This window comes from Agelaius tricolor, unplaced genomic scaffold, assembly GCF_023055355.1.
Source record: "Agelaius tricolor isolate 1412-34295 unplaced genomic scaffold, bAgeTri1.0.p SCAF_9, whole genome shotgun sequence".
NCBI classification, from domain to species: Eukaryota; Metazoa; Chordata; class Aves; order Passeriformes; family Icteridae; genus Agelaius; species Agelaius tricolor.
Window position 1 is genome coordinate 37,407,498 of NW_027269269.1, and position 15,644 is coordinate 37,423,141.

Genomic DNA, 15,644 nt, shown 5'->3' on the forward strand with positions numbered 1-15,644 from the left:
TAAGCTGACATATGTAATGTTCTTGTGTGTAATGTTACTATTGTATTGCATATTTAAATTTCTGTGGCCTGTATTTTGAGTAAATTGCATCATTAATATCAAGCTATTGCATTCATGAAACACTATTTTTTGGTTTTTTCTTCTGCTGAAAAGTAAAGGCCTTAATACACATTCAAAAATTGATTCTGAGTGCTCAGAGAATTGATGAAACAAAGACAGAGAATTGTCCCTTTGACTATGTAAAGAACTTTTTCTTTAAGTCAGGCACCATGTCTATTTTACTGCAGGCTCTCTAAGTCAAGGGAGGAAATTAAAAGCCTGATTCATATTTCAGATTAATTTTCAGGAATTTTAGCCTCTCACATGAAAACAACTAGGTAATCTGGAAGTATAAATAACAGAATACAGTGCATATAACTTAATTAATATAATTATAATTATATTAATTTGAAAATTCTGTTAATATAATATTTGCATATATATCTATTAGATAGAAGAAAATAGGAGATTACACCCATTATTTGAATAAAGCAAGAATTTTATTTTAAAGTTGCCTAAGTTTGCATCTCTTATGACAAATCCCAGTGTTTCTATGGCCTGGCTTCATATGGCAACAAGAAGCCCAAATTCCCAGCTGCAGCAAATTATCTTAGAAAAAAGCTATAAACCCAATTTCACAAATAAAGGAGGGGTTTTTTGTTTATAATGCCTCACCTTGCTATAAAATATTCACACAGTCATTCTGTCACCCTCTCAACACGCAATCCATATTTCCCATTGTCATTTGTGGATACAAATTATGAAAATGTTGGGAAATTCTTTGGCAAAATCACTACTAATATCAAACAGTAAGACATTTTTATAAAGGCAGGAGAATTGCTCCCTTCACAGAATATAAAGCAGAATTCCCACTGACTTGGAAAGGACTAGTATAAGGACTACATAGGACTAGTATAGCCCATTGCTTATCTAGTTCTGAGGAGTATCCAAGAAGCTTAAAGCTCAATTTAATATCTCATTGACTGATGAACATATCTTGGGATAATCCCTCACATTTACTGCGTCAGGAATCTTCCAAATCCTTAACACCATCTGTGCTTGATGTTATTTTAAATATACAAACTCTAATTCAATAAGTAAAAAAGTAAAAAAGAAATTTCTTCTGTCCTGGCTAAAGTATGGCCATTATCTTGCAGGATTTTATATTTCAACACCCGTTGGACTTGGATTCATAGAAGAGCGGGTCCGGATTCTGAGTTTGCCTTTGGTCCCTTCAGATACATATTGTCTAAGCTTCTGGTATTGTTACATAATTCCTAAACCTGGTTTTTGTTTAAGAATATACCCAAAGGGCTTTCTTACATTTAAAATATTAATCCCACTCAGTGTGCCAGCAACACCAGCCTGGTTCTGTTTGGATTTCCACAATCAGTCTCAGCTCCAGGCCTAAAGTTAAACTCCTTCATAGCTTTGACTTTTGCAGTTAGCTATGATTTATTTTCTTTATCACCCTGCATCCAATATTCATTTCTATGCAAAAATGATATTAAGAATCCCTGAATTTTTTTTTATGAAGCTTAACTAGGCCTCTACACTTCCAGGTGTAATTTAAACATACAATTAATATTATTTTCATGCTTGCTTCAAATTAATCCTAATTTCATGAAACATTATAAAATAAAAAGAGTGACATTTTTTTTCATGAAATTTGACTTGGTTCTAATAATATCAAAATGCTTTTCCTCCTCTAGGTATTTCATGTATGGGGCCAATGTTTACCGTTTAAGAGTTAGCACAAGTGATGAGAGTGGTCAGGAAAAGATAATTTTTGAGAAAGAAGGAAACTATGGAAACAACTGGAATTATGGACAAGTAACTTTAAATGAAACATCTGATTTTAAGGTTTGTTAAGCTGCCTTTTTTTTTTTTATTTATTTTAGCTAAACTGATATCAGAGATTTTTGTGAAATGAATCCAAAATTCCACTGTTCCAAAGATAATACTTAGTATCCTTTAAAAATACCTGCCATCAAATAAATATTAGCATGCAGAAGATTGTAATCTTCATTTGAATTCTCACAGTCCCTCTTCCCTACGCTGGAATTTAAAGTATTAATATTTCAGCAAACATGATTATTGTCAAGGAACAACAAATGTTATCATGAGAGCTTTCCACAAAATAAGAGTGTTCAAAGCCTATCAAAATCTGTTGTGGAATATAAAATCTCAATAGTGAGGGTGATGTGAAGCATTTAGCCATGAGAAGATTTAAATTTAAATTACTTCAGATTGTGAATCAGTGTTTTCACTAATTACTTCCAGATTAATCCACTGAAAGTGTGTTGCAGATGGAAGTGCAATGATTAACAACTGACTTGACTTATCTGTAAACAAAAGGAGGAAGTTTATTCTAGACAATTCTTTCAGCACCTCTCTTTTGAAAACAATTTCTTTTTATAGGCATTTGGGATGGTTTGCCTTGCTACAGTAGTTTTGATTGATTTCTGGCAAGCATGGCTAGAAAGATGCATTTAACATCTGAGGAAATGAATGTATCTGAGACCTGGCTGCATCAGATTTCCAGGAAATCTGTAACCACATATGATCTCAAGAAGATTGCTAAACCTAACTGTAATTCACCAGCACTAACTCCTTGTTTGCAGGATCACTTTAAGTATGTGGATATTAAAGAGCAGCTAAGAACAAATGAGATTAATTTTAGCTTTTTGTGCCCCTGGTTCAGGAGACGTTTGGGCTGATGAGCAATGCAGAATTGCCTCTAAAATTACTTTTTAAAAATACATATAAAAATCAAAGGTATTGAATATTTTTGAATCATGATGATCATTTAAATGAAGAAGCTACTACATTCCTTAGAATGACCCACTCAGTTTGTATGGTGCTGTTTTGTTTTGTGACAAATTCTGTCTCATCCCCAACACCTTCCCCTGAGTGTAGCAGCAATGTAGATTACAGTGGAAATAAGAGCATTCAAGCAAAGACAGAATGGTACAGCATAAGAAGCTGAAAATGGTTCATTAAATTATAAAATTCTAATTTTTTTTTTCCCAAATTCAGGTTATTTTTGATGCCTTTAAAAGGCGTGGTCCCAGTGACATTGCCGTGGACGACACTGCCCTGACGAAGGGAAAGTGTAACGAAGACAATTATGTAGAGCCAACTGCGAGGCCAACTGCTGCCACCACCCCGTTAGTTCCCAGTAAGTCAACACCAAATCACTGCTGATTTCCTATTGCTGTATTTGTGTTGGATGGGTCAGAATTTTCAGCCTCAGCTTTATAAAAACCTCTCATCAGCGTCATAACGTTATCTCCAGGATAACACACTGAGATCAAGTTCCATGCCTCTCCAGACAGGTTGTACAGCTTGAGCCAGACTCTTCTGGCTGCAGAGTATTTCAGAGGAAAGCACAGAGGTTTATGCTTCCTCAAAATATTCCAGTTTCACAGAGCTAAACAGGAAAATCTCACAGAACAAAAAAAAAAACCACCAAAAAAAACCACCAACAACAAAACAACAACAAAAAACCAAAACAGCAACAAACAAAAAAAAAAAAAGAGAAAATACCTGTAACTATCCTTATAAATCTGGATAACTTGTATAAAAGAGAGAGGAAACATTGTATTTGATGATAAAGGAGTCCAAGCCCATTCAAAGCAAAAACCAAAAAAAATTGAAATCTGATAAAATCTAAAAAATCGGATATTTTAATGGTTTTCCCTTGCTTTGTAATTTATTCTGCAAGTGGATGGATTTTTGGAAAAAAAATTTCTCAAAAGGCCTATTCAGATATAGCTTCAAATCATTAAAGCAAACATTGAGCATGTTCCAGGACTGCCTTTTATTAGATTTACCGTGCCTTTCAAAGCACAGCTGGTTTCTCTCTTGATTAAAAAAAAAAAATTAAAAGATAGCATAAATGCTCTAAAATTAAAATAATGTAAGGCTGTTCACGTTGTATTCATGTTGAAACACTGTATGTCATTATAATTCTCTCAAATCTGTCACCTCCAAATCTACTGCATCAGCACAGGTAAGCAAAACCCTTCTAAATGGAAGAGTAAAATGCAGTTTCAGAGCTCCATCATGAGACACAGGGAGGTAAAGTTCAACAAGGTGTGTCTGTCAGCAAAATGAAATTTTAATAGCAGAAGTAATTTCAGTCCTAGTTTCTCAAAATGAGTATTGGAATTCAAGAGCAGTTTTTATTAAAGTAATTTTGCGGAGAGATGCTGATGTCTGCCCCCTCCAGCTAACCTTCAGGTGCTGTGGGTAAACACACCTCACAAGCCAGCAGCAGTCTCATGATTCGTGGTTTCTCAGTGCTTCTGAGAAACACCAAAGGAATATCAAGCTATACATCTCTACCCAATGCATGGTCATAAAATGTTAGCATTCAAAAAAGGGACATGGTAATATGGCTTATAACTCCTTATGAAAGAGATTAAAGAGATCCAGCTGTTGCTGGGGAAAAATAACTTGTTTTCATAATTTTATTGGTACATGCTACTACGTGCTATCTGTAACCTGATGAAAAAAAATTGAATGTTATCAATCATCTTCAAAGTATGAAATTACTTTGATGAATGTGTACAAGCTTACTAACACTAATGATTTCAGAACAAATGTCATGTCCATAAACAAGACATGAAAGAATTTGAGCTGAGTCAATTTCTTTTACTAGAATTAGAGCTTCAGTACGAGTCACTGGCATCATTCACAGTGCCACAAAAGCTCCTTGAAATGTAAAAAAGGAGATTTTTGATCGTGGCATGGGAAAGCCGGATTTGCTTTTGTCTTTCGTACAAGTCTTTCACCTTACACTTTCATCTAAAACAAAGATTGCTTTCATCTTCATGTTAATTTATAATCTATCTTTTAATACAAACAACAGTGTGGAAAAGACAGTGTGCATTCCACACTTATGTCAATATAAACTGAAGTTTTGGCCAAAGCACAGAGATACAGGTCACATACAATTTCTAAAATGTTGAGTAAAGTTGTGCTCTCTCACATCTCTTGTGCTCAACCAGGATTGTTGCTAGTGATTACTATTTGGTTCTCTAATATGCAACAGCTGTATGAATAACTCCATATGAATTTATGTTCAAAGATCACTGGAAATTTTTAAAACATTATTTCAAGCCATGAGTCAATTCAATTTCTTCTCTCATTTTTCCATGATAGACAAAGATCACTACTAATGTGCCTTATGTGTAGTCAAGACCAGACCAGATTTCACAAGCCATAATATTCCATTAAAAAACATGTCATCTTTATCTGTTGTCCATGGTATTTATAGAAAATAATCTTCCTTGTGAGCCATATGGCTGAAACATAACATAATTATTAGTCAGGTGAAACAAAACATAATTATTAGTCAGGATGAGATTGTTAACAGTTCCTTTTCCTTTCGGAGCTTTTGGTTTTTCTTGCCAGAAGTGATTCAGTGAAATAGAAAGTTCTAGAAAATGACTTTTATGAGGAAGTTCAAGTTTTTCTTGGTTTTGGGTTTGTTTTTTTTTGTTAGCTTTCTCCCAGTGAGATTTGGTGGTCAGACTTGGACTTGTAGATTATGCAGTCCCCAACCCAGAGGCTCAGAGTGTGAGATGCTATCAGACATCATGGCATGCAAATTTGAGCCATAAGGGATGGGGAGGAGAGAGTTAAAGTTTAGCCAAAGTCTGAGAGTTAAAAATAAAAAAACAAACCCAAAAAAACCACAAAACAAACACAAAAAAAACCAAATAAGGTAAAGCTCTTTTGCCTTAACCATGATTTCCTGAAGCAAGTGGAGGAGCACTGTTCATTTTTGAATGAAGTAATTGTGAGCAACAAAATTGGGAAAACACCAAAGTTTATTCTCATGGTTCATTTAGGTCATTCTGATGGCTAAAATGAAAAGAAATAATATTTCTCAATATCAAGTAAAGTTTTTGAACATGAAGCTGACATATTTGGGATGTAAACCACCATCAAAATTATAATTGAAACAGAATATTGATTATATATATACAGTTAGTTAGCTGTGTCCCTGTTGTGAGTGCATGTTTATGTGTGTACACATATCTACAATGTTTGCTTTTACATAAATTTTATGAATTTTTATCTGTAAAAATACACATACACATCTTTAAAATATACACATACACATCTTTATGACAAACTTTCCTACTAGAACAGTTGTTTTAAGGAAAAAGCAAATGACTGGTTTAACCACTGAGAAGTTTTAGCTGTAAAAATTTTGGGGTCCTGAAGAAAAAAAAAGGAACAGTTTGTGTTTTTTGCTAAAAGTTTACTTGCTAGATGACAAAAGGAGCTTTAGGTTTGAGTATCTCTGTTGATGCTGCAAGGATAATTTCTCCACCAAAAGAATGGTCAGGCATTGGAAGAGCTACCCTGGGAGGTGATGGAGTCACTGTCCCTGGGGGTGCTCAGGGCATGGTCTGGTTGATAAGGTCCTGTTGACCAGTCAAAGGCTGGACTCAATGATCTCAGAGGTCTTTTCCAGCCTGAATGATTTTGTGATTCTGAGATGGATCAGATAACAAGAAAGTCATACAAGCAAAGTGCATGAACTGGTTGTATTTGGAGGCCTCTCTTACTCTCAGCATTTCCTAGCTTTTTCATTTCCTAGCTTTTATTAATTACTGTATTATTATATAACAAGAATTATATATTCTTGTCTTCATATTTCTGTCATGGTTACAGTGTGCCAACCAATAATCATGAATATTACTTTTAGAAATTATCGTTGTTACCACAGATTAAAAGATTAAGACAGCAGGTTAATTATGTTTTTGAAATGTTTTCTTTTCCAGCTGACTGTGGAGGGCCAGTTGAACTCTGGGAGCCAAACAGTACATTCAGCTCTGCAAACTTTCCAAACAATTACCCTAATTTAGCTTCTTGTAAGTCATTCTTTTCCAAATCTTCACGAGAAGTTTAACCATCTAAAAGCAGAGACACTAAATCTGCTTTTCCAACTCAGACACTGTCAAACAAAAAAACCAAAAAAAGATCTAAGGTATATACAGTGGGATCTTTTAACTGCATTCAATATGGTACTGAGCAGAAGCTAAGGAAGCACGTGCCAGCTGAATAAAAATGGATAATCCCTTTTTATTATATATAATAAGACAAGCATCATCCAATGGAACAGGTCCAGACAGGCCAATTCCATCCTGCCTCTTATGTCAGATGTCTATGTCAATGCAGCAGCACAAAAGGTGATGAAAGTCCCCATTTTACCATAGCCTGGTGTATCTGCCAGGTTAATATCATCACTTCTGCTGTTAAATAGCTCAAATTTTCTAAAGGCAAAGAATATGTACATGCATTTTATAAAGAATCCTCTCTTTATTGAATGTTTCTCCACATACTAGTGAGAAGATGTTATTCTACTGGTGTTACTTGATTTAGATTAAATGAGAGCTGGAGAAAGTGAATGCTTCAAGGAGGCTCACTATGTCTTGTTGATGGATAAAGCAAGAGAGCTTTGTCATTGCTTCTTAATGAAATTTAAATTATTTATCCCTTCAGTTCTGAAGAATTGTGCTGGGATGGTAATCATAAGAGTTGTCATTTTGTGTTTCTGTTCACTTGAGATATGGCTCACATTTCCAGGATTCCTTCCACAAGTTCCCAAATGAGATTCCTGCTAGTGAGAAAATACTTTTCACTCCATGAATTATTATTTTTTTTTTATTTTCTTTACAAGGTTTGTATAGTATCCACACTTAGATTAAATATGAGAAAGTATAGGCTAAACAGAAGCAAAGAGCTATTTTAACTTGAAAGACAGGCTTCTGTGACTGATTACAAAAATTATCTTACTATCAAATGAGACTTAAGTGACAAGACTATTTGTCACATTGTCACTGTCAGAAAATTATGGGATATACTACCTTGGGAAAACTCACAGCTGACATGAATGATTAAAAACACATGTGTATATGTTGTAGAAGCCTTTAGTTTTCAAAAATGTTTTAAGAACGAGAATTTGGATCTTGACAGCTTTTAAATACAAGATTTAAACTTAATTTCTTGGGTGATTATTAACAATTTAGGAGATTTTTTTTTTCCTCAAAGCCCTTCAACAGGAAAAAGGCACAGTAAATGTAACTACTGAAAAGGTGATTTGTATGTGTGTGTGTGTGTTTTACTATTTTCCAGGTGTGTGGTACTTGAATGCTGAAAGTGGAAAAAACATCCAACTTCACTTTCAGGTCTTTGATCTGGAAAATATTCATGATGTGGTTGAAATCAGAGATGGCAGAGGACCAGATTCTTTACTTTTGGGCAAGTAGCAGCAGTGGGTACTAAAATGAATGTAATCAGACAGCTGGAGCAAACTGATGGATATAATATCATGGAAATTAAATTCCTCTCACTTCATTCGCATTTTTTGGGCCTCATTTCAGAGGAAATTCAGAGGAAAAAAATTGAGAAAGCATATTTTATGTGACATCAGGTTTCCAAAACATTTGCACACACTCAGCTCTCCATGCAATCCATGTGAAATTAACTTCTCAGTGAATCAGACTGTTAATGTGTGTGGACAAACAGATGGAAAATCTCTCAGCTGAACCCTATAGTTCTATGCTGATTAGTCAAATCTGGTGTTGGGGTCTGACCACAGCAGTGTGAGTTAGGTTTGGGGGAGCAGCTACATCCCTGTGGTGGCAGTATTTGCTTTTGAAACCAGAACATTTTGAAATACACATGAACAAAATAGGTTGAATGTACTCATGTTTTCCTGTTGAATAGCTGTCTACACAGAGAGAGGCCCACTGCCAGATGTCTTCTCTACAACAAACCAGATGACAGTGATCCTCAGGACAGACAAGTCTTCAACTGGGAAGGGATTTCTTGCAAAGTTCACTACTGGCTACCATCTGAGTAAGCATCTGAACCTTTGTATTTAAGAGGTTAAACCACTGGCCAAATGTATTTCAGAAAACACGGAGAGTGCAAAGTCACTCTCAGCACTTGCTCAGTAGAAAAAAATGCAAATGTTCAAGAGAAAAAGGCCGGTTACTCATCTGTACTTTATATTTCCTGGCAGAAAAAGTGATGGGTTTGTTCCTTAGCGTAATTGGAGCAATGTCCAGATCATGTGCAACTCTGTGATATTATGCGGAAAATTGACTCATTATTTTGACCAAAATATTTTCAGATGTTAGGAGGGCAAAGACTAACAATTCCCTATTAAAAAAATAAAACAAACCCCCCAAAAAAACCAAAAACCACAAACAACCCCCCCCCAAAAAAAACAGGAAAAAGTATCACTTTTTAAATAATTTCAGTGTGTCATTAAAGTCTGTTTAAATGCATTTGTAAAATATATTTACTATTTATAACATGCACTAGAAAAGAAAATATATCACTGTATGTGGTAACTGATCAATATTTGTAATATGGTCCTTCTTACATCTCTAAAAATTTGGTTTTCAGTGTGTAAATAATCTAAGAACTAGTCTCTGAAATATTTGGACAGCAGTGTTTCTGGTTCCAGCCAGATCCCTTCTGAAAGGCTCTTGATTTTCTTGGGGACTGCAATTAGACTTGTCACTCATAATTCAGCAATCAACTCACCAAAATATGCAGAATGAAGCATAATGCAAATTACATGGAAGAGTAATAGGCTTATGGGGACAAATAATTATACAAACTCTAGGCCAGATCTTGACTGCATTAATTAGAGGCTTTGTATAACTTCTGTGGAAGTCTGACAGGAGAAAAACAGAGAAAGAAAAAGCAGTATAAATTGAGAGATGTGTGAAGTACCATGCAGTTACCTGAACAGAAAATCAACAAGGATCTAGGCTCTTTTTCTTACTTTAACTCTCAGAAATGGCAACTTTCTCCCAGCTTGTTTAGCCAGTGGCAGATTTTTCATGGATTCACAGTAGTAACAACATTACTTTTCTTAATATTTTTAAAAATCTTCACCTTTGGTCTTCATTTATAAAATTAACTTTGTTTAATCCCATTGTGCAAGACTGAGATGCTAGTTTAAATGTCCACATGAAAATTTTGCTGCTTCTTGTTCTGCCTTCCCAATCACATTTGTTCAGTCCAATAACTCTCTGCCTTTTCCTTTTTTAGCTGGTTCAGCATCTTTGCTGGGCCAGCCTTGCCCATACTTTGTAAAATGAAAATTAAGCTTAGCAAGGCAGAATTCTCAGAGTTGCCATTGCCAGGTCTGGTTAAATATATTTTAAATGTTCCACTTGCAAAAGAATTATGCTTATTCATGATCTTTGCAGCCAAAGGAGAGAGACTAATATCATTAGCATGCAGGCATAAGGATAAAAGGATTGTCAGTAAAAAAATTATCTTTAAAAGAAAGTCAGATTTTTCTTTGTGTTTTATTTTTTCTATGAAATATTGGTTTTTGGAAAAGTAAGAATTATTTGAACAGAAATAATTTTTGGCAGGATGCAATATAATAAAAACACTTTCAATTAAGAACTAAGTTCTGTGTAAGATCTGTCATTAGTTATGGACACTGAATGTGTGAAAATCAGGTTCAAGCTTTTTATAAACCATATTCTTCTGTTTCCATTTGGTACAAACCATGCTGATTGATGAATGAATCATTTTATAAGAATACTAAAAATTCAGAAGTAAAGCAATTATCTTGCTTTAAATAAGATTTCTAGATAATTAAATATTTCTGTCAGTACGTCCAGAAAGGTAAAATAAACAATTTTTTGAATTTATGTTTATGCTGGTATATTTCCTGTAATACAAATGAAGCGATTAAAAATACACCTTGGCCACAGAAAGAATTATAACTTTACATTTACTCTTTCCCTCATTTGTTTTTATTATATAACTGATTCTGAAGTAGCTTCATGAATGCTTTCCTCATTCATTCTGTTTACTTTTGTTTCTTCCACCTTTCCTAACAAATACATTTCAGAAGGAGACTCTCAGCTCTCATTGCCTCTTTGCTCATATGCTTGATTTGACAGAGCTTAACGTCTCTAAAATTTGTGAAAGTGCTGAACATTTGAAAATTGACATCATTAGTCACTTTTGACATGATCTGGCTTTTCACTCCCATCTTTATCACTTGCAATGGAAGAACATTACTAACTGAGCAACACTAACTGGAGCAGAAAATATAAGGCAGAGTACCACAGATTTTATTCTTAATTATCTTCTATTTATCTGAAAATTATATTTATTTTGAAAGAGAGATGGATGGAAATGGAAAGAAAAGGAAATCACAGGCTCTTCATACTATCTACAGAGTTTTCTCCAGGTGAACTGTAAGACCTCCTGTGAACATCAACCTTCCTCACAACTACAGATTAATTTTCCTCTCTTGTTTCCCTTCAGGGGCTTGCAGACTTGATGAGCATCAGTGTGGTAGTGGGAAATGCATCCCATTGCACAACCTGTGTGACAACATCCCTCAGTGTGAAGATGGCTCTGACGAAGCAAAATGCAGTAAGGTTTCCTTCTTACAAAGAAATCATAGAATAATTTAGGTTGGGAAAGATTCTTAAGATCATCAAGTCCAACCATTAATCCAGCACTGCTAAGTTCACTGATAAACCATGTCCCTCAGTGCTGCATCTCCACATCTTTTAAGGATGGTGACTCCAGCATTTTGCAGGTTGACATGCTTAGCAGCCCTTTTAGTGAAGATATTTTTCCTAATATCAAAGCCAAGCCATGCATATTTGGCAGGAATTGCCTAGGAAAACAGCCACAGAAGCTCAGCTAATGTAGACCACTGCAGGGCATGCCAATTTGGACAGCAGACCCTCACTGAGCTTGTCAGGGCCAGCAAAAGGGTCACTTTTCTGAGATAGCATATGGAATCTGGTGAAGAACTCTGGAAAAGGTAGGAAGCTTCTCTGTGATGGAAACTGTAGTTGTTTATAATTGCCTCAAAAGTAAATGAAACCTCAACATATGCTTTTCTTCTGAATTCACTTTATATTTCCCAATTCTACTGGGTTTTGCTGTAATTAATTAGAGTTTCACAGCAGTAAAAATTCTGCAGTGCAGGGTAGAGAATAAACATGTTCTTGGTGGAAATTCCCAAATAGTTTTGTGAGTGTGAAGTCAAACTCTAACACACGGCACCCTCCAGCCCACCTGGACTACATGGGGTGACTGGATGGAACAGCTTCATAAGCAGCATTCATTGTTCACTGCTATTCCTTACTTCTCTGGGAAAGCGGTTCTTTAAAAATGCATGTGTACAGTATCTGAATTCATTTTACACAGCAGGGAAATAAGATTCTCTAAAACAATAATTTAAATGTAGGTCTAATGCTAAAATCATGTTTGGCCTAGCACAGAAGTTAAACTTAGCACAATTCCTTTGTTCTAAAGAGCTCTACTAGGGATCAGCTATGTTTTTAGATGTGTGCTGACAGTTGCTGATTTCAACATTTTTTTACATGCATATGTATAAAAATATACATAGCATATGTAACTACATGTAGATAGATGATAGATAGATAGATAGATAGATAGATAGATAGATAAATAGATAGATAGATAGATAGATAGATAGATAGATAGATGTCTGAAGACACAGATTCATTCCTCAAATTAGTTCCATTGGCTATTTTGTGGCAAAATAGCCACATATTCTTCCTTTAAAATGTATAGAATAAAATTCACTTCAGTTTCTTCTTAAGCAAAGAAAACTTGAATTTATTTTTCCAGTCATTGCTGAAGAAGATCTGAACAAGAAAACCATCACCTACATTAACATGACGTACATTTTCCCAAAGATTTATTTTGCCACTGATTGTCTATTACTTCATAACAAATTGCCTCACATGAAAAGCCTGGGAGATTTGTTTCCAAAAATCCATTTAATCCAAACTTTGGCTAAATCAATCTACGTCTTAAAAGAAAATGAAAATTCAATTAGAAACTCTCACATTGAGTCTTTCCAGTGTCCAAAAGCCTTGCTCATTTTCCTGAAACCAATTTCAATGACTTATCAGAAGTGGCAACTTGAACTAGACAAACTGTCTTTTCAGATCTTCCAACTTCTGAAACTTCCAGGGACTGCAAAGAAATGCCAAAATTCTAAAATATATAATATCTGAATTAAGCAGTTGTTGGATTTTCAATGACTTTATTATTCCCTACCAATAATGTATTTGGAGAAGAACATGGATCTGATGAGAAAGGAAAAGGACTCATAGTTCAAGTTTTCTCAAGAAAAGAGGTGTCAAAAGTAATTTGGAGAAATCTTTCAGTGCATACAATTCCAAGATGTTTAAGCGCAAAAAATTTAATTTAATCTAAAATTTGCCATTAATTAATTAATCACTGTAAATCACCTCTTTCATTCATGCACTCCAGGTGTCACAGAGACATTTCTAGACATCTAAATGTTTTATTTACTATGACAGGTACTCTGTGAAAGCATTTTGGTGAAAAATGTTTTTTGCACAAGTAAGATTTTTTTTAAAAAATATTTTGGAAAACAATAAATGTCAATGCATTGCTTGCTTTCCTTTACTTCACAATGGCAATACATGTAATCTGCCCGAAATGCAGCTGTAGCTGCTAAGACATATATGAAACTCTGTTGACATTATTATATATAAATCTAAGATTATATAATAAAATTCTTATTTTATATAGATGTATATACATGAGATTCTGTTGGCCACACAGTCCAACTTCCTCAGTCTCTATGCCGACAGCATAAGACTTTTTACCAATAAGTTAGTTTTTCTGAATTCTTGTTCTGAATATTTTCTTTTGGGAAAAGTTTTTATAGAAGGACTGGGTTTTGAGTGAGCTTTAATTATTAGTAGGAATGTTTTAACTAAAACTGCAGTGAGAACAGTAGCAATTGGAACTGGAAATCTATTTTTTTTCATCAACAAGCATTTTAACCTTATTTCCAGTCAGTATTACTGAGCATCGTGGTACTAAGGCTTCACTCATTATTTGGAAATTATATAATGCTGACTAAGAAAACAATACATTGTTTAGAGTTGATGGAAAATGTACTGTTTATTGTCTATTTCTGAGACATTTGCAAAATACAAGGTATGAAACTCTCCTGTGGCAGAAATATAGGAAATAACAATAGCATTTCCTTCCTGTGGGAACACAACATTCTGGAGGTGCTGGGTTTACTACCTCTGTAAAGCATTTAAATTTTTTCGTGCTCTCCCATGGCAATAATAAATCTCTTTATATTACATTTCTGTTTGCTTGGGGTGGGGGAGGAAAGTGGTTTGCCACGTATCTAAAATGCTTCTGCATGTTTTGTTCTCCAGTGAGATTACTCAATGGTTCTCTGAGCACCGAAGGGCTGGTACAGGCCAGGGTTGGGAAGTTGTGGCACCTGGCATGTGCAGATCATTGGAGCAGAGAGATTTCAGACAGTGTTTGCCAGCTGCTGGGGTTGGGGTGAGTGATAAATATTCATTGTCCTTTGTGACTTGTTTGCAGATTTGTTGAGTGTATATTGGCATTTTCCTCCTCATTTTACTGGTGTACTCTCCAAAAAAATGGCAAGTGTATCTGTCTCTGTCAAGCGGAGTGCTTGGTGTGCCAACAAACTTGAGAATGTGGCAAACCCTGTCTTGATAACATTCAGCACAGGATTGATGACTCTGAACGTGGCAGGCTGGGCATGAGGATGCATATTGGAGAACACTGGGAAAGTGTTGTGGATGCATCACCCTTTTATCACTTTTTGTCATCATTTACATCTTCACTTTCATAAGGATGGCTCAAAGCTGGAGCCAACAGCAGCCTTGGCTGCTCTGCCTTTGTAGTGCTGCTGATCATTCCAAGTAGAGATCATCACTTGGATACTCTGCTAGAATAGAATGGAATTCTAGAATTCTGCTAGGTAGAATGGAATTTTGAGGGAGACTTAGAGCAGGGATGGAGTAGGGAAGTATATGGCAGAAAAATAGATTTGGCTTTAGTCCCTGCTAAAATTCAGAAGAATTTTCAGGGGAAACATGGGGATTGCTGAGTGCAGGGTATTGCATTTTCAATCTGTGGTAAAATTTATGACCTAAATTTTGGCCTTATTTACATCATGTGCTACTCTACTTCCATCCACTAAATAATAATTAGTTTTCCTGCAGTGCTGAGGTTTTTTTGGGAATGTCATTCACCCAACCAATAATCAAACTAAATTCTGAGCTTGCAATTCACTATTTTTGGTCTGTGACCAAAGAAAGATGCTTACAAATCCCCTTCTGGTAAATTAATTGCAGCAATCACAGAGTTAGAATGACTTAGAAAAATATCCAAGTGTTATTTCAGAAATGCTTCTAATTAGATGAATGTCTGCTGGTTTATTGGGTTTTTACTTTTTTCCTTTGGGTGAGTACTGAGTTTACATAAAATCAGGTAGCTACATGCAGAAATCCTGACTGTAATTTATGTATCCATGCATGTAAGAACACACAAACTGTGTTTAAATGTGCTTCTGGTCAAATACCTTGTTCCTTAGAGTGGCCAGTGACCTTCTTCCTCTGATTCTTTCTGCCCCTGCCCTGCCTCCTTTCCCTTCTCAACGGAAGTAATTTTGTGGTCTACTGATTTAATTGTCATATTTGATAAGCTTCAACAAGCTTTGCCTTCCATGGTATTCTAGC

General features: G+C 35.2%; 1 protein-coding gene across 1 annotated transcript in view; it reads left to right on the forward strand.

Moving 5' to 3' along the window:
- Nucleotides 1-15,644, forward strand: part of TMPRSS15 (transmembrane serine protease 15) — a 52,808-nt gene that overhangs the window by 25,758 nt on the left and 11,406 nt on the right. The window contains 8 exon segments of the mRNA XM_071433929.1: nucleotides 1,197-1,299; nucleotides 1,752-1,902; nucleotides 3,079-3,220; nucleotides 6,843-6,932; nucleotides 8,197-8,322; nucleotides 8,791-8,922; nucleotides 11,374-11,484; nucleotides 14,304-14,436. Coding sequence (XP_071290030.1) covers nucleotides 1,197-1,299; nucleotides 1,752-1,902; nucleotides 3,079-3,220; nucleotides 6,843-6,932; nucleotides 8,197-8,322; nucleotides 8,791-8,922; nucleotides 11,374-11,484; nucleotides 14,304-14,436 — 988 coding nt within the window.